Raw genomic sequence first — 23,780 nt, forward strand, 5'->3', positions numbered from 1 at the left:
AAAACACATGGAAATGAATGGGTTTTATATAAAGTACTGTATTACTCTTCCCTTTGCACTTGCATATGAATGTCATTAAAATACTAACATTTAATCACATGCAATCATATTTTTTTTGTGAATGTAGACTTTATACAGCGTTCATCACACAAAATATATTCCCATGCACTGTATAGCTAATATATGAGGCAAATGTGTGCAGTGTAACAATAGGCTTGTAGATGGCATAATCCAGCATTTTTTTAAAGTTATATAATAGATGTCAATAGCTGCGTTTACATGGACAACAATAATTCAATTTTATTTGTATAGTGCTTTTTACAATAGACATTGTCTCAAAGCAGCTTTACAGAAATATCAACATGGTGTACAGATATTAAATAATCCACTCTTACTCCGATTCAGACCGTACTCTAATTAAGAAACTACCATGCAAACAGCAATTTTTACTTACCTTAATCTAATGAAGGTCATACTCGAATTAAGCAATAATCTAATTAAGACAGGTGGAGTACTCCTGTTTTAGTTGCATTATGGGCGTGTAAAACAGACATGTATTACAGACACCTTAATCACATTATGAATGTTGTGTGGGAGTTTTCACCGCATTTTGCGACAGGACACGATCACACACGGCAGCGCAACCGTTTTCGTCAAACAAGAGTTTGCTACAAGCAAGAAGTCACATTTTGGGTCCCAACATAAATGGTGTTTCTTTCTGTGATTAATGAGTAACACAAAGTACTTAAATAAATTGTCTAGTTCACATTAAAATAAATTTTATGACTTACAGTAAAATAAATTTTATGACTTTGTCATAAAATAAATTCTTGAATGCAGTTAACATCAGAGACTGGAGATAAGAACATTGAACAAATACTAAGAAGTGTGACTTTCCAAGTTCCTCAATGCAAGCAAATATGGTGGAAGTTAACCACTTGTGCCTAATGCATATTCCTCCGAAGGGGAAAGGTTGCTGCCATGTATGCTGATAATGCATCTCTCATGACATGAGCATCTGTGCTGGGAGTGTGGTTCTGTGGTGCACTGTGGGGCTGGGGTAAGGCTCTCTCCATAACTGTTGCCTCCTCCAACCAGCATTGGGGGACCTTCTCCTTTTCTCGTTCACAAAAATTGCAAGGTGAGAAAGTTAAGTGAAAATCACTGCGTTTCAGGAGCACCCTCCACCTAGACTTCAGTCTCCCAAAAGCAATTTCCACTGTTGTTCTTGATGAGCCATGAGTGGATAAGCTGGATCTCCAAGGAGAAAGAAACGCACAGGTTTCCCCTGAATCACCCTCACTCCCTAAAGATCATACAACAACACAAAGTTATTGATGTCATTGTGATCATTTAATGTTACCAGCCAAGACCATGGCAAAATATTGTTTACCCTGGGGAGTAGATGGGCCTTTTTGCATAGTTGTGATTGCCACAGTACACTGGCATCATGCGTGCTCTCTGGAACTTGGCAAGTGACACTCCAAAAGCTAGATAAAAAAGAAAAAAGTAACATCAGCATTACAAAAGTATAGCTGAGATTATTGGTCATATTAGCAGATAAACAACTTAGGCTCTAGTGTTTTGCATACATTATATAGGTTTTGAGAGAAAGGTACATATCTAAGTGAAAATCACTTATATTTTAAAGTAAATAAAAAATGTGTATTGTGCTTGTTACAGACAAGTCATAAAACACTTCACAGGGCAGATAAATACTTAAAATGGAACCTATGATGGGACAAATACCAGTAAAAACAATTGATCGAACAACAAATACATAATACGCGCTATTATACAATAAAGGCAAGATTCATGTGGGCTAATACAGGTAAATAAATGTATTCTTGGCTACTTACCAACATCGGTCATCCACGACTGCCTGAAGCATGTATGAGGGCCATCCTTTACGATTAACAAAGTCCCTATATCCATCTTTTGGCGGAAGTATGGGAATGTGCGCCCGTCACAGCATCCGATTATCTGTGGTATGTGATGTTCCATTTCGAATCGGTGAGCACTTGCATTTGCCTCCTCCAGATTAGGAACCTGGATTAGATTTTTTGCATAGGATACCATTCCTTCGCAAAACATGTACACAAACTTCTTGACCATGCATTTGTGCACACCAAATTGATTAGCTATTACTCGGTATTCCCCACAGCTACCGAGTCGGTACAGGACCACTGCCACCCGCATCTCCAAGGGCACAGGTGCACGTACAATGACTTCCTGGGGACTCATGACACCCTCCATCACGGAACATAATTTTACAAATGATCTCCGGGACATGCGGAAATTTTCTTTCCATTCGGCGTCATCATATTCCATTAAAACAACTCGCTCCCACCAGTCCTTACTTCGTACTCTCATCCAGTACCTCCGAGTTTGTCGCGGTGGCATGAATGAAATGTTGCCGTTTGAAAGTAGGGAGGAGGCCAGTTTCTGGAGAATTTGTATCCGCCGTTGTCTATTTGCATGTATAGCATGACGAATCATCAACTGCACTTGAAGCTTTCGTAAAATAAAAAATGAAACACCCAAAACTGTATACGGTACCATACCGAAGAGGAGCTGTACGTTAATACGTGAGATTCTGGCGGGACGTCAGACGGCATGACGTGACGCGGGCTGTTAATCTAATTATGTTCTACAACATGTAAAACGGGAACATGACTGGAGTATTCTAAAAGCGACTCATGTAAACACCTTAATCACAATATTACCTCAAAAACCACAAAAACATAGAATTTCATAACAGAAGTTTTCAAAATATTTCCTCTCCCTCCCTAAAAATGGTCCAATGGTTATTCATTATTTCACTTCAGTCAGTGACGAACAGTAGATTAAACAGTAAACCCAATAAAAAACCCAATAAACCAGACAGAATGTCAAGGATATTCTTTTCTCTGATCTTTGTCTAATTGATAGGTTTTATCTCTTCTTGCTCTTAATTGGCTTAATATGCAATTCATGATTCTGCACTTGCATGTTATATTGTATATTGCACTGTGTTATTTAAATATTGCAAATTATGTTTAGTGTACATTGTATTGCATATGCATAGCAGACAGTATATATATATATATATATATATATATATATATATATATATATATATATATATATATATATATAAAGGTAATAAAAATGGCAGATTTTTCACTGTATGGGGTATCCATGTATGTTAATATATAAAGATGTTTATATTAAATATTACCAGTTTGATGTTCAATGATGGAGTAGAAATGGTTTTGTTTGTGGAGAGTGAATGTGAGACTAACAGGAGGTTTTTTTTTAGAATTCAGTCAATGTTAATATGAATTAATAACATTCAATAAGTTAATAATCTTACTTTAATCTTCAGAATTTAGTTCATGTGTTAATGTTAATTAGAGTAATGTGTTTTCTGTTTATGAGACCAGTTACTGTGAAAGAACTTGTTGAAATGGAGACAATAAAGTCTTTATTTGCATTTGTAACAGAATTGTGGAATTAATTATTATTAATTTAAAGAAGGTATAAAAGTCTATAGGTATCGGCCGATATCACTCTGATTAATTGGTTATCGGTATCAGCTGAGAAATTTAGTATTGGTGCATCTGTACTTATTACCTACCTAAACTATACATGGATAAAACAGACATTCATGAGTCGTGACAAAAGGGTCACCAGTGAGCATCACATTATACTTTCTAAGGCCACTGATCTCAACTCAAGACCAAATATTGTCCGTTGTGATGTATGTTTGTGATGTATTACTGTCGCAGACAAAACATCATCCAACGTAAAACCAGTTTAAGACGGTATGAGTTTAGTTCTTACCACCTCAATGTGCACAATGAATCTGTTCAGTTCTACAACGTTTGATCTGTTGAAGAAATATTAAAAATGATTGATTGAATAATTGATTGGATCATAAGGAGCTCCACAGCAGCACCTGAGGTGTTCGTTTAGACAGAATTAGAGCTCGGCTAAAATGCCCAAACTCCACGGCCTGACAAACACAGGCTTAATTACTTATAAGTGACTTTAATTTTAAAGCATTTAAAACTGCTTATTATTGAGCTGAATCAAAAACATTTAAATTGAATAGACAAGCAAAATATTATCATGTACAATTTACTAAAAGTCAAGTAAATCTTTTTCAATGTAGTTGGAAAAGGATAAAATGAATTCTTTTGGTCATGATGGTATTTTAAATGTACAAGTTGTGTTTGTGGTTAGTTTCCATGTTCAGTAGAGGAAATGGTGCCATTACACAGTAGCTTCTCCTTATCACACATCCAAACTGTATCATCCTGGTGAAAATCCCATCTGCATCTATTCTGTGCAGGGGCACACAGTGGCATTAGTGGTTAGCACGTTCGCCTCTGATTGGCGTGTCTAAAGTGTCTGTAGTGTATGAATGGGTGTGTATGTGATTGTGCCCTGCAATGGACTGGCACCCTGTCCAGGGTGTACCCCGCCTTGTGCCCGATGCTCCCTGGGATTGGCTCCAGGTTCCCCCGTGACCCTGAAGAAGGAGTAAGCGGTAGAAGATGGATGGATCTACTCTGTGCATTGATGCCTTTAATCTGCTCCTCTGTATTCTATAGCCTAATGACCTCAGTCTTCCCATGACTAACCTATAGCACACATAAGATATCTCAGCCTTTATGCTGGACACTACTGTGTGCAGCTGCTCATGATCACTTATTGTTCTGAACATTAAAGAGAATTCACAGAGCATTCATGCATTCTGTGAAAAACTGTCCTCTGTCTGATACCCACTAAGTTAACTATGAACAGGATTGACAGTTGGATGTCTAGCAATGACTTCAACCTTTCTTACAGCGTTCCATCACTCCTGCAGCTACTTCTAACTCAATACGTGATGTTTCAGTTTCCATCTGTTCTCACACCAATGTGCGGAGCTGCCAAACAGCATTTAGTGTAACATCTGGGACATAAATTTGTTCTGTTAATGCATCAATAAGAACCAATTCATGTGTGCAAAGGAAGTTTAGGCTATTGAGGTCAAAGCCAGAGGCAGAATCGATGATACCATTCTCCAGTCTATTCAAAAACTATTCCAAAACATCACTTCTAAACAAGACCTACAACAGAAAATAAGATTCAAGGACACTAATCTATACAAGTGTTAAATATTACATACAGCTATCATAAATAAATAAATGACATTTATACATTTGAACCTTGTACTGAAATAAAATTTTAATGTACAGCAGTAAACAGGTGCTTTATCCCAGCCAGCACATAAAGTATACTAACACAGAGAGAAACACAGGCTGTGCTGTATATTCGCCCTGAACCAGGCCCAGGTTAAAAATTCAGAGGCCCCTGGGCACAATGTCTTGTATAAATAGAGATATATTCTATTTACACTAAGTAAAAATAAATAGAGATTAATACGATATAAAAGTAGCAGTTCTTTGCAATGAGTGCAAATAGTTGTTAGATGTTATTTATAATTATAAATAGTGGCAGATACTATTTGCACCTCAGTATTGTTGTACATTTCAGTAATAACAGAGTGTAAATTACTATATTTATTAAAAATATTGGGACAATAAAGCCGTCCCTACACCTACCCCTAACTGATAAACACATTATTATTAAACCGTCATTAGGCACATTATTTCCACTTTTCATATATTTTCTTAATTTTTATAGAAAATAATTGCCTTTCCGATCTGATATGTGATGGGAAACGGGAGAAGAGGGAGTTCAGCAAAAGGTGGATTCCAACTCGGGTCAAAAGCTACATTCAGGGACCACACTCTCTACAGCCTTCTCCACTGTAGACGTTAAGTACTGTTCGTCTTTTTTAATCTTGTGTGGCCCAACCAGACATTCCCCTCTATTTTCAGCAATGTAAAAAAAGGAAAATAAAAAGTGTAAAAAAAGGAAAATAAAAAGAAAAAAGCATTTTTCTTCCCCTTGCTTGGGCCCCAAGTGCACATTGGCCCCTGCACCCGTGCCCATAATGCCAATTGGATAATCTGTCCCAGCGCTGATCTGAAACTAACTGTGCATAAGATACCAGCTGACTAGTAATGAGCAAAGTTAACTAACTAGACAGAGAACATGCAATCCATCTTCATGAGAATGTGTAAAACACAAAATACAGCATCAGGGAAATAATATTTCAGTTCATCCAAAGTGAAAGTGCCGCACAAATCTGTCAGTAGTTCCAAAATCTGCCTCACAGTAACAGCTGATGGGGAGAAAGAGAGACGTGTGCTATGGAGTATTGTCCAGACCAGAACAGGAAATATAATAATATCACAATGACCACTGAGTGTCTAGTTAGTGAAAAAAATTATTAATTAAATGTAAAAGGTGAAAAGGTTAGGATGGATACGGTATTTTATGTAGGCACGCTCTCAATTAGTCAAAAATCAGTCTACAATGTACACATGAAAAAAGATTCCACTACTGACCTGCCTGAAAAGATGAGAGAGGGAAGAATATAAAAAGATACACAACAGAAAGAAGGTGTTTGTACTCATATACACTCATTCCCAGTTGAGTCTCCTCAAAAAGGTGCACTCTAAAATTGCTGAGTTAAACAGAACCCAGTTTGGGTCGATTCTGAAATCCAGCGCTGGGTACAATGTGGACCGACTCAGTCTGGACTGTTTTATCTCAGCAAGGTTGGGTTATGATGTTGACTCAGCATGCTGGGGTGATTTATATTTTTACTTTTCTCTACAAAAACACCCAGTGGAACAATATATTTGTTGTGACATAAATTTATGTTGAAAATTATTTTGCTATAAAATTCCTGTTAAATACTCATTAAACTCCTCAGATGCCAATCCTGTCAGGTGAGAAATCCACCAATGTCTTGAAACTGTTCCTGTCCATTTTAGCTCTCTCTTCCACTGACTGGGTTCAGCTCGAGGTCATGTGTTTTTTCACCTGCTGTTCCTAATAATCCCTCAGGTGTTTTATGAGAATGAGATCTGGGGAATTTTATCCAGGGGTCAGAGGTCATTATACACTCAGTGTAGAATCGTGTGCAGTCTGATTCACTGTGCATGATGAACACACACTTCTCACGTCTCTGAGTCTGTTTAATGTGTTATAATTAAATGAGTGATGCGTTTATAAATGTGTTCTCTATTCCCCAACAGTGAAATGCAGGAACACCGGAGTCTTCATCACACACACATGTTCATGAAAACCTGAATATAAAAGAAAAACATGTGAATTAATAACCACAAACTGGACTGTGGTACTTCATGATCAACATGTAATCATCTCTGCTCCAAGAGAAACATCATCATCTCCTGTTTATAATTAATCATTCTACATTTCTCCATTCTTACTAACATCTGTGTTATAACATTTAACGAGAACAAATGAGAACTTCCACAAGTTCTAACAGGAAAATGAGCAGATATTTACCCATCACATCACTGTTCTTATCCAATCAAAGGCTTTGGAGTTTTTAAATAATGAACACTACTGTGTCATACATTTATATTTAAGTGCAGACTTTAAGAAGAAGCTGAGGTGAATGTTACAGGAAAGACAGAAGACACAGTGTGGAGGTAGGGTGCTGGAAGAAGTGTCAGAGGGAGTAAAGTGGCTCCTTAAATCAAATATCTGTGGCATAAAAGATGATTATTATAATTAGCTTTAATGAGAGTTGAGAAGAAAGTGTGCTGCTTATCAGAAACAGGGAAAAGCAGAGATCATCTTGTTCAGACAAAAGCAGCAGTATGAAGTCAGAGATAGCAGACTGTCACAAGGAGACCAGGTGTTCATTTACAATCACTCTCATGCACTCATTTGTGATATTTTGTAGACTCTGTCTGACTCCCTGTCTTCTACCTTCACATGAATTTTAAATCAACACACTTTACTGAAGACAAAACAGCGTTAAAGACAATTGTTAGAAAAAATCTGATTAAATAGAATATAGTGACATTTCTAAAACTGGTTTTATTTCCTAACCTGGTAATCTGATATTTATTGGAACTAAAGAGAAATGTACAAACTAATGATAATCAGGTTCATTTATTAGTCTTTTATTTTTTCACAATTTATCTAAAAAGGTCATGACTCACCACAGTATCTGTAGTTTGTAATGTTTATCATCCTTAAGAGCAGAGAGACTCTTCACTCCTGAGTCTCCTATTTTATTATCAGACAGATTCAGTTCTCTCAGGTGTGAGGGGTTTGATCTCAGAGCTGAAGTCAGAGCAGCACAGCCTTCATCTGAGACACCACACTTATACAACCTGTAGAAAGACACAATGACACACTCTTCATCTCTCAGATGAGTCCAATCTCCACTCTGACAGCGTGCTCCAGTGTTAACACAAACTGAAACACATTTCATCTTATTATATCCTCTGATTACAATGTACGAGAGTCAGGGGGAAAAGACATGGTGTGGAGTCTGTTTCAGAGAAGGTAAACTCTTTATTGAACTAGCCTGTTACACGGATACACACCACACAGAAACGTTACTGAGCAACGTCACTCAATGCAGCTTCTTAAAGCAGCAGCTCCTAGAGAGTGAGAACTGATTTTATAAAACATTCATTCTGAGGAGAATTAACACTCATGTCTTCTCTAAACAAGATTACTGCTGATAATTTATTGTTAAATAAAATATTCCTGGATTATAAAGCTATTTCTACAGAAGAATAACATGAAGACAGAGGGACAGCTGTGCTGAGATTTTTCTGCATTTGAGGAAGAATCACCAAAAAAAGTGTAGAAACCTTGGAAGTGTAGCTGTTACATTTTCTGCTCAATTTAATAAATATTGTGAGATTAGCAGTCGTCAGTTTTACACGTTATTTTGTCCTTCTCTCAAAACCAGGTGTAAATTAGCACCGTGTGTGTTGTTGGAGCAGTTGCCAGGTCCCCGGTTTTAATGAGGAATTGAGCTACTTTTGACTCACAAGCATGGATTGATTTCTTTGGCTGTGGATTGGAGTTTGGACATTTTTACGTACATTATTTTAATGATATCTGTATATTAAAACATACAGTAGTGAGGATGCACTGTGATCTCCTCTCATACACACACCTATTGATCCTGTTCTCAACTTCAGCTGTGTTACTATATGAATGTATTTGAGTCAGTGGGTTTCCTCATATACATTCTTTATTTATCACAAAATGTGGAATAAAATGAGACCATTGTAGGATCTTAATGAAAGAACTATTGAGGAAAACTGCATGGTTTTAATACTGCTTGTCTATTGAGCTGCTTCTGTAACACAGGTCTGGCAACCCTGTTCATAGCAGCTAGACAGAGACGTACTGAACGAACATTCACTCACAGAATAAAAACTATTTCAGCTTTAAGAACAATAAAAACAACAACAAAAGGATTATTGCTGTAGCTTGAAATTTTTCGAAGTGCATTTACCTCCCTTTTTTGTTTTTATTTAAAAATCGAATTTGCTTTATTTAATTGTTCAATTTTTCAGTCCTATGGCATTAACTTCTGATTTTAGTTTCCAAACACTATTTTTGAGGTAATTTCTATTTCACTGCTGCTTTTAAACCCTGTAGATCACACACAGTGCGTTTATTTTGTGTCCCAGGTGCAGTTTATGTGATTAGTTACAATGTTTCAGTAAATTTCACAGTAATTTCAGACACATTGCAGTCGCATCAAGTCACGTTTTGTGCTGCAGCTTCTCACATACGTACATCTGACCGAAAGACTCTGTGACAAATCATCAGTGTGCAGTGAAAATAAACAATCTTCCTCCTCAGGACATTGATGATGAACCTAAAACTTCTGCTTCAGTCTCACTATTAGAGAACATGTCTTACTGAGGAGCAGGTCATGTGACTCTCAGAGAGATGATCTTACCTCAGTGTCTCCAGTTTACAGTGAGGATTCTCCAGTACAGCAGAGAGACTCTTCACTCCTGAGTCTCCTACATTATTACAGGACAGATTCAGTTCTCTCAGGTGTGAGGGGTTTGATCTCAGAGCTGAAGTCAGAGCAGCACAGTGTTGTGGATAAAAAATGTCATAAAATAAACATAAGGGAGGTCCAGATCCAGATCCAGGTGCAGTAACGGAGAGAGAAGGGACTGACGACGGGCACCGGCACCTAGACATACAGAAGCAGTTTTAGTCAGAGGTGGATAAATTGGTAAAACACTTTAAAGATCTTTATGGGTTATTAGTCGAAATAGTCGAAAGAAGTGTACGAGCTGAGGAGTGCTAAAACACACACACACACACACACACACACACTCGTACAGTCAAGGGCGGGCAAGTAGACACAACATACACACACATGAATAACTTTAATAATATCTTATAGTAATAGAGAAACTCTATAAAAAAAAAACAGAATAGTAGGATATGCAGGACAGTAGAACTGTAATGATATTAAGAAGTTGGAAGTACAGTAAACCGCTTTTCAAGTAGTATAAATATATATAAAATAAGAAATATAGTGCAAATATGAAAATAAATTATAAACGAGAAATACAGGGAAAAAAGGAAAATATAACTTACTCATGATTCAGGTGGTGAAGATTCTCGTCTCGCAAGGAAAGCCTTAATTTTTAGAGAACCATGAAGAAAGACAGTTATAAGGGTGGCTGGGTCAAACTGCCCCCCCCCCCCCCCCCCCCCCTCGAGATAACGATAAGACCAAGGTCCCTCCCGGTTGTTTAGTCGTCTTGTCTACGTCATTTTTTTTACCTAGGGAATTGAGAATCCTGGTTTCTGACTGCCTAGGTAGCTAGAAACTCTGGGTTTTTGTTTCCTGGGTTGTTGGAAATGCCTGGCTTCGGATTTTATGTGTAAATTAAAACCCCTGGTTTCAATTCTATGGGTAAGTGAAATAGGCCTTTTCTGGAAACCTATGGGTTATCTAGTGTGTAAATACAGTATAAATACTGGAGCTTAAGCTCAGGGTAGGGGGATCACTTTTGAGAATTCTCATCGGTGTGGATCTCGTGTGGTGGAATGGAACAATAAAGCTGGACCCTTGCTTCTTCTCACTCACGGCTGGTGTATTTTTTCTATCTCCAACTGGGCTCAGAGGTAGATGTGAGTATTGGCTTCTAAGTTGAGTTTTAAATGTTTTTGGGTAATAGGCTAAATTCAAGCCAACATTTGGCACCCCAGATGGGACTGGGCTAAGATCTATATGTCTGGAATCTCTCCCGTGGGACTTCGCTCTCTAAGCAACAGACAGGCCGTATAGGAAAAGGCATTGCAGACGCCTGTTATGTCAAAGCTCTGTTTTAGTGGTCTGTTGTGACGATTGAGAAGCCCCGGGGTGGGAAGAAAGACTAAGTGGGTCTCCAAAAGAACCTGGAGTGAGTGAGAAGAGGTAAGAGAAGTGTAGATTGTAGAATGTACTTTTTATAATTGTAATAAAGAAATGGTATATGTGTTGTGTGAGTGAAAGTCCTGCAATACCGCTGGAGGAAGGGAAAAAAGGTAGAAAAAAGAGTAGAGAAATAGAGAAATACTCCAGGGCTGGGATAGAAAGCAGGTGGAAAATGAGGCCTCAGACCCCAGATACCGGCTACTAGACTAGACTAGCAGTCTAGTGGTGGCTGCATTGGTGGGGACCCCTAATACCGCTGGAAAAGTATTAGATAAAAGATAGATAGATTAGATTCCAGGGCTGGATAGAGAGGGGAATAAATCCTGGGCCCAGGTCCGGGTCGTGCAATACAGCATGCCCGGTGTATGAATGGAATATGTACTAACAAATGTGTGTGCTTATAATGTATGTGCTTATAATATGAGTGTGGTGTGAGAGCGTGTAAGTTTTGGAAACAGGGAAAATGTATTTATTAGTGCTCTGAACATGAGCTCCATACCTGAAGTATTGGATAAGTTGGATAAGATTTAGAGAAAATTATTCTTTTGGAGAAAGTTGGATTTAATTTGTATGACTATAAGCTCCATGCGTACGGAGCTGGTATGGAAGTGCTTAATACTTTGAAAACTTCATGTAGTAACATAAATAAGTGTAATAATGTGGAATACAATGTGTGTATGTGAGCTTGCCTGCGTTGTTGATAGAAAGGGGGGGTGTATGTGTGTGTGTTCCTGTCCGTTCTTATCTGTGCGTCTGTGTGGAAGGACAAGGAAAAAAAAAAAAAAAAAAGGGGAAAAAGGTAAGACAATTCGGTGTGTGTGAGTTCTTCAGAGTGAGCTGGGTAATGCGGAGCATTGTGAGATATCTTGCGGACTTTGAATATTTCGAATCCGGTACATACTTTCGGTGAGTCGGGTGGGACTGTGTGTATAATTAATTTGGTATCAATAACTGCTGTATAAGTGTGTTAAAAATTTGGGGGAGCATGCACGCCAATGGCACATATTTTAGACATCTGTTCGACTGCCCATTGTGTAAAGAAGAATTACTAGACCTGTAATATATAAAAACATATTCCCAGATTGTGTGATCCAGGGAAAAAGGAAGACTGAAGGTGGAAAAAAAAGTGTGCATTTTCAGGCCCCAGAAGTCACTGTTAAGAAATGAATGAGTCCTACGCTCCAAATGTGGAGGAGAAAGTCCATTTGGACCTTTCATTTATATTCCATTTATATTTATATTTCATTTCATTTATATTTGTAGCATTTTAGTAACTATTGTTATACAACTTGAAGTTAGTAAATTATATAAAAAAAAATGTGTTTACAATTATGGTAATTAAGTACATAACACTTAAATTCCTTTTAAATAATGTGGAAAAACTAGTTGCAAGTTTATATATAGATTGTGGCTGGTCAGAATCATGCGCGTCGGAGCTCCAAATCATTCTTTTCATTTTAATTTGAATTCCCTGTTTGTGTTTCCCTGTTTGGAAACTGAATGAAAGTGTTTTGAGTTCCATGGTGACGGTTATCTAAACCACCGAGCGCGCGAGAGATTTGTTTTTCTTCCCCTTTTAGTTATCTAACGCCCTATATTAAAGTCAAAGTGATTCAATGTATATATATATACGTGGATATATTCCTGAAAAAAAATTAAAATCAATCAGTATGTCTTGATGTTATCAGTTCGGAGAGAACTTTAATAATAGTTTATGTGGTGTGCATTGTGCCACATAGTTTCTTCTGCAGAGGCATCTTTTCCTGACTACTGATAAAATTGACATGTGAACCTATTCGTTTTGAGTGATATTAATAAAAAACCCTGAAAAGTAAAACCGACCCGAGGTAACAGTCTCTGGCTGATCACAATGTGGTCCGTATCAGGCTAGGTCACATCCTCCCTGTTGAGATAATGTTGAGCCTAAACATTTGGTTTTAGAGAGCAGTCTACCTTCATGAACTGACTCGCTAACAAGAGCTGGAGTAACCATAACTAATTTGTGTATCGGTGATTGTTATACGGGTATGTGTCTATACAATATCTTAAGCAGTGTAAGTGCGAATTCTTCTGGCGTGTGGTATTCGTGTTGTATAATGCTGAATAATTTCTGCATGTTTTCTCTTTAAATGCTGTGTATATGTCCAATGATAAGTAATTAGTAAGATCAGATGGCAGTAGTAGTCTGCACATTTTAAATTCTTTATAATGTGTTGTACGCCTGTTACAGATGTGATATCTGAATCAGTAACATTAGAATAAGGTGATGATTTGATTACTTACTTTTGCCGACATCTTGTGCTGATATGAGTTTGGGAGGTAGTTTAATTACGGTCCCTTTACAATAGTGTAGTTTGAAGTGTTTTTTTTCCTGAACCGTAGATTGGTAAATAGAATAGAGTAGTTATGCAAATATATATGTGTGGGTGTATATATGTATATACATATGTGCTATACGGTGTGCTATGGATATGTCATACAAAGTATACGAGTTACAATATTTAAATAATACAAAGCAGTGGTCACAAACTCGAGAACCTGTGAAGTGAATTGAATTGATAATACGTTATATAGCAGCTGAGAACTGATAAAAACTGAGAGCTGTGAACTGGATGCAGGTGTGTGTGATCTAGGAATTGCAGTCCATGGCAGCCAGCCATGTTTGTGGACCGCAGTGAAGGATGGGAAATGTGGTTTGTGATATGAGTAGATTTAACACTACCTCAATATGGTCAAATACAGTTTAAATGAAATGGATAAAATTATAGGGCGAATCTTATGCTTCTTACAATTGTGCATTCAGCCAAGATGATAAATTTTATTAGACTAAGTTAAATACATATTCACATTCCTCGAAAGTGAGCAACATTTAAATGTCATGTATGAAGGATCTGAGTGATATTTTGAGTACAGTATGTTGATACAGTTATAAATTAATAAGAAACAAAATGCATGTACATGCATGTATACCATTTAGACTACAGACTAGTGCTGTACACATAGAACCAAATTCACTAGGTTGTTTTGAATGTAAATCAGTGGAATAAAAGTGGCTAGAGGACTGTAAATGCATATCTAGATCTCAACCTCATTTACTCTATTTTAGTTCTATCTTATTGGGATTATCACTCGTTAGCACAGATGGAATATTAATATGTTCGGGTAGTGTGCACCACAAATTTTCAGACTAAAGGAATTTTGTTTTCCTTTCTCAATATCTTTCTGGTAAATGAAAAACAGGAAGGGATAAGAATGTATCCTTGTCAATTGGGTTTGTACTTTTAAAAATAAATGGACTAGAACTATGTTACAGGGATAACTATACATGAGAGTGGAAAACCCCTTTAAGAGAGGTGTTATTCGTTTGATTAGAGCAGTGGAGATTACTTTAGTAAATTTTTTAAATGATTCGATAGACCAACATTATTTAATCTCTGCAGCAATATTTCCTGATTCACTGTGTTGAGAGCCTCTTCTAAATCAACAGACAGGGAAGTGCAGAGGGAACCGTGACATTGTTTTAAGACTTTCAAAACAACAGTTGTGCTGATATGTTTGTATGACCTTAGACTTCTTGCAGACTGATAACATGTGAACGGTTTACTGAAAAAGCTTTCTACAAGGGACATAGGCGAGGAGGCCGTGTTATTGGATTGTAATGATCTAATATATTTGGATGTCCCCGATTTAATGTAATAAATAAATAAGAAAACTGATTTCCAAATTTCTGGTATAACCCCATTGTCTAATGAAAGATTAAAATGATAAATTGAAAGAGATAAAATAATAGTTTAGAAATACAGACTCCACACAATCAGGGCCTTGTGATGTGTTTATATTGAACCTGAGTGATCTGTAAACATCACAAGTCTTAACACGTTAAAAACCGAACTCCTCATATCGACTTGTTTTTAATAGCTTCCTGCTTTATTAAAATCAGGGTATAGTAAATCACGATAAATATTCACTGTTTTAAGGCCTAGATCTGATGCATAAATTGAACATTTAATGATGGGTTTTGCAGATGTGTGTTCCCAGTTGTCTGTCTCCAGTTTCCCAGTACTATTGCCCTGTAAACAATATCTTGAAAGGACATGCCCACTTAGTCTAGCATTATTACAGCAAGCTGTGATAACAAAAGCGATAAGTTTTGCGATACAACCAACCCACCCAGTAACCATTATTTATAGTATGATGTATATAGAATATATATATATATATATATATATATATATATATATATATATATATATATATATATATATAAGATGTCCCAATTGTAACCTGTAACGGTAATTCCACTCCACATGATATTATTATTGATCAGCGCTTTTTCCAAATGACTGCATGTGAGAGCTCAAGGCCGTTATTCCTCTTAACAATTCCTAAATCGGTAGTACACCTGGAAGCGTCTCCTTCGGGGGCTGTGGGCTCCCCTGTGGTGTACTCCTCTGTGGTCATAGACTCCCTTGCACGCTCCCAAGGCCGTCAGGACATGATTGGGGTCATCCTCCGCCCCATAAAAGCACAACAAATGTTCCTGGACGTTATCAAGTATGGTCTGCAGTAGATCACTGATTGCTCACTAAAGGACAACATCCTGAGATCCGGGTGTTCTTTGGACAAGCCTGACATTGAATGGACCTATGCTTTGCACCTGTACTATGGCTGACAAACAATAACAAAGACTGTGTCTCACGTGTGACTGGAAAAGGGGGGTGCTGCTGGGGGGGGTCCCGGCTCAGGAGAATGGGGCGCTTACAGGGCTGAAATTTATGTATTGAAAACATTTGGTGATTTGGTGGCACAAGGATTGCCAGGCTGGAGATGCTCTCTTAATGCAGATCATTGGGAAAATTGCTCTCTCACACATCGATCTTACGTTTGTCACACCAGGTCATTTCTATTTTGAAAGAACAGGATATGGGGATATGGGGTTAATCTATGTACCACCCGAACTAAAATTCTTACATTCTTAAACCTGTTAGTGTGCCTAACTCACCAACTGTAGTGTTGTAATGGTGTAATTAATTCTGTGGAGCCAGTCACTGAGAACACTCACGATTGCCCAGCCGAAATTCGTATTTCCTTGAGCTTAGAAGTTTTGGGTCTGAAATTTCACAAACATTATGAACACCTCCCCCGTAGTCTGTATTTCTAAACGACTTAGCAGTTGATATACACCCTGTTCTGCCCAATTGGCTGAATTGAAGTCTATCACTAAAGAATGCAACCTGGTTAAGGGTAGAATTGTTAAAAAAAAAAATATATAAAAAATAATATAAATACTGACGTTTAGGCCCATGGATTGTGTCGTCTGTTTGGAGTTGTTTGAATGCAATGAGGTTCTAAGAAAAAATTGGAACGCCACTTATCGAACAAATAGTTTAATTGAATTCCGACTGCACTTCTTGCTGTATGTATTACAGCTGCCCATGATCTTAGCCGGTACGCGAGAGGGAAGGTAGAGGAATGATCTCTGTACTTGCAGGCAACGGTGGAGGATCACCTGAAGTGTGCTCAAAATTATTTATTTTTTCCTTGACCAGGGATAGGTCTGGCATACCCTGATTTGTGTTTGATGTAATTTGTGCTGATACTAAACGTACTTCGGTAGATGCTCTACCTCTTGCACTAATGACCTATCACATGCAGACTAACAGCAATATGTATCTAACAAGGCATGAAATGCTTACGGGTCGACCCATGTCTGTGTCTGTTCCTTATGATGGACTGCCGCTGGAGTAATTGCAGATGAATGAAAAACATATATAAGACCACTAACTATTATGTATGGAGCTATATATTCACAGGAACAGAGCTGAGTGCAGTGTTATGTGTGAGGCGTCACCGCCTCAACGGGGGGAGGTGTTCACCCGGAGGTGGGAGTCCCGGAGCCGCGAGAGAAGGCTGACTACAGGGCAGCAGCGGACTAGAACATGCAACCCCTGGAGGATGCTCAATCCTCCAATGACGAGATGGTGGGGAACACGTGAAGGTCCGGTACGAAGCGTCAACGGGGGGTCTGCTCTGTGGCAGACAGGATGAGAAGATGTGAAGATCCATACTGGGTGTACGTGCTAGCCTAACCTCTCCCCAAAGGGTGGCTCTCTACAGTACGTAAAGTGCTTGAGCTGAAGACAACCAGCATACAGAGAGATACAGATACTGCATACAACAGACTGTCAAGTATTGTTATAAAATGTTATAAAATGTTTGTGATGTGACGCAATCAGGCACAGAAAAGTATAATGGTGCTGCCGAGCACATAGTGCTGGCCGGGTGGGAATTTTTCCTCATAAGAGGTTTTTTCGCCCACCCCTGACTGCGAAAGACTGGGGTTTGGTTTTTGAGGGGAAGCAAGAATCTGCAGGTCCCGACAAATACAAAACTGTGGGCTGACAGGCCTAGTTGAGAAAGATAGGGACGTGTAGATCAAGTAGTTAGTTACTGTAGTGTACTCATACGTACGGCAATAGTAGTAGTAATGAATGATTAGGGGAACTCGGTTAATCACACTTATAATCGATGTAGGCAAACAAACGTATAATCAAGGTAGTTAGATTTGAAATGAGATATATATACATAGTTGAAAGGAGAAGTAAGTTAAGGGTTAAGAGTTATGGCTAGGTACATCTACACAAGTCCGGCGCAAAGTGGATGTAGGGGGGTCCTAAGGCCCATTCTCCAGCTGCCAATCTACTATGAGACCCCGGGGCGCACAACACTAGCACGTCTCCCACCAGGTCTACAAAACCTCCTCAGCTCCTATTCGGATCGGTGTTGCATAGAAGTGGTTAATGTAGGGGACCCATTGGATTACGGGGACGACGGGCGGGATTATGGCTTCGTTAGAGTAATCCTCCGACAGCTAGCGGGGGACGGCCATGGGGTGCGGCAGAATCAGTTCCTCCATGCTTAATTAAGGTATTGTATGAGGCTTCATAGCCTCAGAGGGGGAAATGTTGTGGATAAAAAATGTCATAAAATAAACATAAGGGAGGTCCAGATCCAGATCCAGGTGCAGTAACGGAGAGAGAAGGGACTGACGACGGGCACCGGCACCTAGACATACAGAAGCGGTTTTAGTCAGAGGTGGATAAATTGGTAAAACACTTTAAAGATCTTTATGGGTTATTAGTCGAAATAGTCGAAAGAAGTGTACGAGCTGAGGAGTGCTAAAACACACACACACACACACACACACACACACACACACACTCGTACAGTCAAGGGCGGGCAAGTAGACACAACATACACACACATGAATAACTTTAATAATATCTTATAGTAATAGAGAAACTCTATAAAAAAAACAGAATAGTAGGATATGCAGGACAGTAGAACTGTAATGATATTAAGAAGTTGGAAGTACAGTAAACCGCTTTTCAAGTAGTATAAATATATATAAAATAAGAAATATAGTGCAAATATGAAAATAAATTATAAACGAGAAATACAGGGAAAAAAGGAAAATATAACTTACTCATGATTCAGGTGGTGAAGATTCTCGTCTCGCAAGGAAAGCCTTAATTTTTAGAGAACCATGAAGAAAGACAGTTATAAGGGTGGCTGGGTCAAACTGCCCCCCCCCCCCCCCCCCACCCCCCTCGAGATAACGATAAGACCAAGGTCCCTCCCGGTTGTTTAGTCGTCTTGTCTACGTCATTTTTTTTACCTAGGGAATTGAGAATCCTGGTTTCTGACTGCCTAGGTAGCTAGAAACTCTGGGTTTTTGTTTCCTGGGTTGTTGGAAATGCCTGGGTTCTGATTTTATGTGTAAATTAAAACCCCTGGTTTCAATTCTATGGGTAAGTGAAATAGGCCTTTTCTGGAAACCTATGGGTTATCTAGTGTGTAAATACAGTATAAATACTGGAGCTTAAGCTCAGGGTAGGGGGATCACTTTTGAGAATTCTCATCGGTGTGGATCTCGTGTGGTGGAATGGAACAATAAAGCTGGACCCTTGCTTCTTCTCACTCACGGCTGGTGTATTTTTTCTATCTCCAACTGGGCTCAGAGGTAGATGTGAGTATTGGCTTCTAAGTTGAGTTTTAAATGTTTTTGGGTAATAGGCTAAATTCGAGCCAACATCAGCCTTCATCTGAGCCACCACACTTACACAACCTGTAGAGAGACACAATGACACACTCTTCATCAACAGATTTTTATCTTGGTTTACTTGCTATGATGATGATGTGTCTTTCATGTTGGACTTTCTGCACTCTCTTGACCAATCACAAGATATAATTAACACTGACCAAAACATTACCACTGTTCAGTGGCTCCCTTAAAAAACTCTACAGGAATCCTGCAGGATTTTCATTTTCTGCAGGATGTTTTCTGGAATCCTGGAATGATGAAATCCTGCAGGACACTTTGACAAACTGTGCAGGATTTTCCTATAGGGTTTAGGATGGAGCAATACAATAGAAACATGCAGGAATTTCCAGCACACTCGCTGCACAAGGGAAAACTCCTGCAGGACTTTATAATTCCTGAAGGACTGCTGCTCACCTCCTGCAGAAATAAAATAAAGTTCACAAGTACTTAATCTATCCTGCAGGACGACTTCTTATTTCATTTAAATGAAAAAAATATTCTGCAGGTTTTGTAGTCTACAAAATTAATTTAAAAACATTAGATCTGCTCAGAGCGGGAAAAACATGCTGCTTAAACACTCTTTTAATTGATATTTATGCCTGATCATTTTAGGATAATAAGACGTGTTTTAGTTGTGAATGACTCACTGTTTTAACAATCAGTTGAGTAAATGATTCAATGAGTCACAACACACAGAAAGACGATCAGTTTTCACACGTACTGGTGTAACGATGTAATTTACAGAAAGGGCCAGTAAATTAATGTTTTTCAAGAAAAGATTTGATTCACTGAGATGAAGTCACTCTGTCACGACATCCACGTAAAGAAGGTTAGGATGGATGCAAATGCAGATAAGAGTTTATTTAGAGAGAGACAGGCAGACAAATCCGAATCACGAGACAATAGCGTGATCAAAATAACAGGCAAAGGGTCAGACAATTGGAAAACAGGCATAAACTAGGCAAGGCAAGAATCATCAACGAGGAACAAGAAGCAAGATCAATGAACATAAAACAAAACAAGAAAACGGGTACAAACACTTGGTAAGGTGAGAATAATACTAGGCACAGTCATGATGTTCAAAAAGTCTCTTATATAGTGTGGAGTGAGTGAGTGTGACATTGGCAACAGGTGTGTGTGATAAAAATTCCGGAGAAGGTGACTGCGCGCGTGTGTGTGCATGTGTGTGCGTGTGTGTGTGTGTGTGAGAGAAGTGTAGTCCATGGCGGCCATGTTTGTAGGCTGCAGTGCAGGATGGGAAATGTAGTCACTGGTTTTCTGTGATATGACACTTTGGCACCGCAGTTACAAAAGTACTCAAATTCACAAATTCAACTGTCACCAACCGTCGTGTGTCTGTAGAGGTATAGTCCCTCTTTTATTAAATCATTTCTTTAATTGTTATGGTGTAATAAATTACTGTTCTGTTATGTATTTACACACAGCGGTTAGTGTAACGTTAACTCACTTACTATCAAACACAACTAATTATATTATTTACAAAAAAAATATTACCTTTTTAACCAAAACTTTACCATTGTTCAGTGGCGAGGCCAGAAATTGAACAGAGGGTGGGCCTGGGTAAAACAGGGTGGACACAGCTTTGAAAATAAAACTCAAAAGCCAGCAGTCGCTCAAAATAACTTACGTGACTGCAAAAAGTGGCCAATGTGCTGAAAGTCTTTCATTCAAAAAAAGAAAAAAAGGAAACCAGGCCTACTCTAATTCCTGTGATTAAAGATGACGTGTACAGACACAGACATCATTTTGTTTTTTATCACAGTTAAAATAACTTTGTTTTGGTGTTACCCCATTTGGTGTTCAACCAACTCTCTGTTTATCTCTATTTTTAATGCACATGTATCTAACTGTAAGTACATTTATTTATTTAAAGCAGAAATTATTCTGGAGAGAAATCATTATCACTTAATGACTAATATATTTGTTCTGCATGTTGTACTGTTACAGAAAATTCAGGGTGAAAAACAACACTGTATACAACTGCTGCTTTTAGTGAGTTATTGTGACTCTCAGAGAGATGATCTTACCTCAGTGTCTCCACTTTACAGTGAGGATTCTCCAGTCCAGCACAGAGACTCTTCACTCCTGAGTCTCCTAGCTCATTCCCAGTCAGATCCAGTGTTTTCACAGTCAGATGCAGTTCTCTCAGATTGGTGGTTTCTGAGCTGAGTGCTGAGACCAGATCTGACCAACTTCTCACTCCAAGTGAATCACACCTGATACTGAAGGAAATAAAATAATCCATAATGAACTAACACCAGTGCAAATGATCAAACAAGTCCTTACAGCTCTCACTGAACCTTCTCATTTTCATAAATGCTAAAAGTACAAACACCAGTTAGACAATATACTTAAAGGGACACTCCAGCCAACATCTAAATTTTAACCATCGACCGTGTAACCATACACTAATTCTCCACAGTGGTGAGAAACATAATAGTGAATAAAATGTAACCAATTTCACAAGAAATAGCAGGAAGAGAATGTACATGTGCAGTGTGAGCTTGCATGTCAACGTCATTGTTGCCCTGGTTACGGAAACTCAGTCACGCGGTTCTTAGAAAATGTCTTCAACACAAATTCCCAGTGAAACACAAGAGTCTGTGGAGGTACAGGTGTGAGACGGGATACAGTCCTGTCCCTGACAATGAATACAACTCAAACTGTACAGTTTACTGTGGAGCAGGCGGCAGGTGATGATCGTGTCCGAGTGGCTAAAGAGCAGAGTGAATCACTTAGTTCCTTTTACCTCAGACTTCCCATGAAGAGAATATGGCATGTTGCTCTTATTTAATACATTTTTATCTGATGTACTGAGTTTTCCTGGATACAATAAACTGAAAAATCGCCATAAAATCTAGTAACAGGGGCACTCGTCTAGTAACGTGGTCTGGGAAGTGAGTCATGTAACTGATCATGCGGTGGAGTTTGTAGTCTGTTGTGCTGCTGGGAAATGGAGTTCAGTGCAGGTGCTTGGTTGTGGTGTGGAATTCTGGGAGTTGTTATGAAAGCAGGTGACATGGTGTATCATGGCTGACCCTGTGCTCTGACAATAACTTCCTGACCAGCTGGGATATGTGAAGAAACGAATTTCACTGTGCTGTAATGTACACCAATCAGTCATACCTTTAAAATTACTGACCGGTAAAGTGAATAACTTTGATTATCTCGTTATAATGGCATGTGTCAACGGGTGGGATATATTAGGCAGCAGGTGAGCAGTCAGTTCTCGAAGTTGATGTGTTGGAAAAAGGAAAAATGGGCAAGTGTAAGGATCTGAGTGATTTTGACAAGGGTCAAATTATGATGGCCAGATGACTGGGTCAGAGCATCTCCAGGTCTTGTGTGGTGTTCCCGGTATGCAGTGGTCAGTACCTACCAAAAGTGGTCCAAGGAAGGACAACCGGGTGCCCAAGGCTCACTGATGCATGTGGGGAGTGAAGGCTAGCCAATCTGGTCTGATCCCACACAAGAGTTACTGTAGCACAAATTGCTGAAAAAGTTAATGCTGGTTGTGACAGAAAGGAGTCAGAACACACAGTGTATCACAGCTTGCTGCGTATGAGGCTACGTAGCTGCAGACCGGTCAGAGTCCCCATGGTGACCCCTGTCCACTACTGAAAGCACCTACAATGAACATGTGAGCATCAGAACTGGAGCTTCCATGGAGCAGTGGAAGAAGGTGGCCTGGTCTGATGAATCAGGTTTTCTTTTATATCAAGTGGAAGGCCGGGTGCGTGTGTGTCACTTACCTGGAGATGGCACCAGGATGAAGTGTGGGAAGAAAGCAAGCAAGTGAAGGCAGTGTGATACTCTGGGCAATGTTCTCCTGAAAAACCTTGGGTCCCGGCATTCATGTGGATGTTATTTTGAAACGTACCACCTACCTTGTGAGAAAGCAATCTGAACAGTGTCTGAAATTAACTTTGTTGTCCACCTGCCAGAGTGGCTGGTAATTCTCACCAGTGTGTAATTAGTCAAAGTCTCTTTGTGCTTTCAGTTGCCACCCGTAAAAATGAGATTGAGTGAAGGTGCATTCACACATACAGTGATTTTATTGCTGCTAGTCACCAGTCGCTGTACTATGATGTTGCCAGTAGCAACCACTACTGGTTGCCATAGTAACATATGTGGCACAACTAGCATTCCACTTTTGACAAAAAATCAGTTTCCTTGCCGCTAAAATAAAACATTCTGTAGGGAGAGTGTTTGTATATAAAATCCACCAGTGTATATATGCATCCTATAAGATGAAGAGGAAGCAGTGTGTGCTCTTTGCCATTGCTGCCACCTATCTGCAGAAAAAGCGCAAGTGAC

The 23,780-nt window shown here is 38.9% G+C and overlaps 2 protein-coding genes across 10 annotated transcripts in view; both read right to left on the reverse strand.

Moving 5' to 3' along the window:
- The window catches only part of LOC108280067 (NACHT, LRR and PYD domains-containing protein 12), a 353,895-nt gene that overhangs the window by 36,572 nt on the left and 293,543 nt on the right, over positions 1-23,780 (reverse strand). The gene's annotated exons all lie outside the window — the stretch shown is intronic.
- On the reverse strand, positions 7,943-22,304 carry LOC108261117 (ribonuclease inhibitor-like). Its single transcript, XM_053688281.1, has 2 exons — positions 21,491-22,304; positions 7,943-8,255 (listed from the first exon to the last, which is right to left on the reverse strand). Exons 1-2 carry the CDS (start codon positions 21,706-21,708, stop codon positions 8,078-8,080), a joined length of 396 nt encoding a protein of 131 aa, XP_053544256.1. The 5' UTR covers positions 21,709-22,304; the 3' UTR covers positions 7,943-8,077.

Source organism: Ictalurus punctatus, chromosome 19, assembly GCF_001660625.3.
Source record: "Ictalurus punctatus breed USDA103 chromosome 19, Coco_2.0, whole genome shotgun sequence".
Classification (NCBI taxonomy): domain Eukaryota; kingdom Metazoa; phylum Chordata; class Actinopteri; order Siluriformes; family Ictaluridae; genus Ictalurus; species Ictalurus punctatus.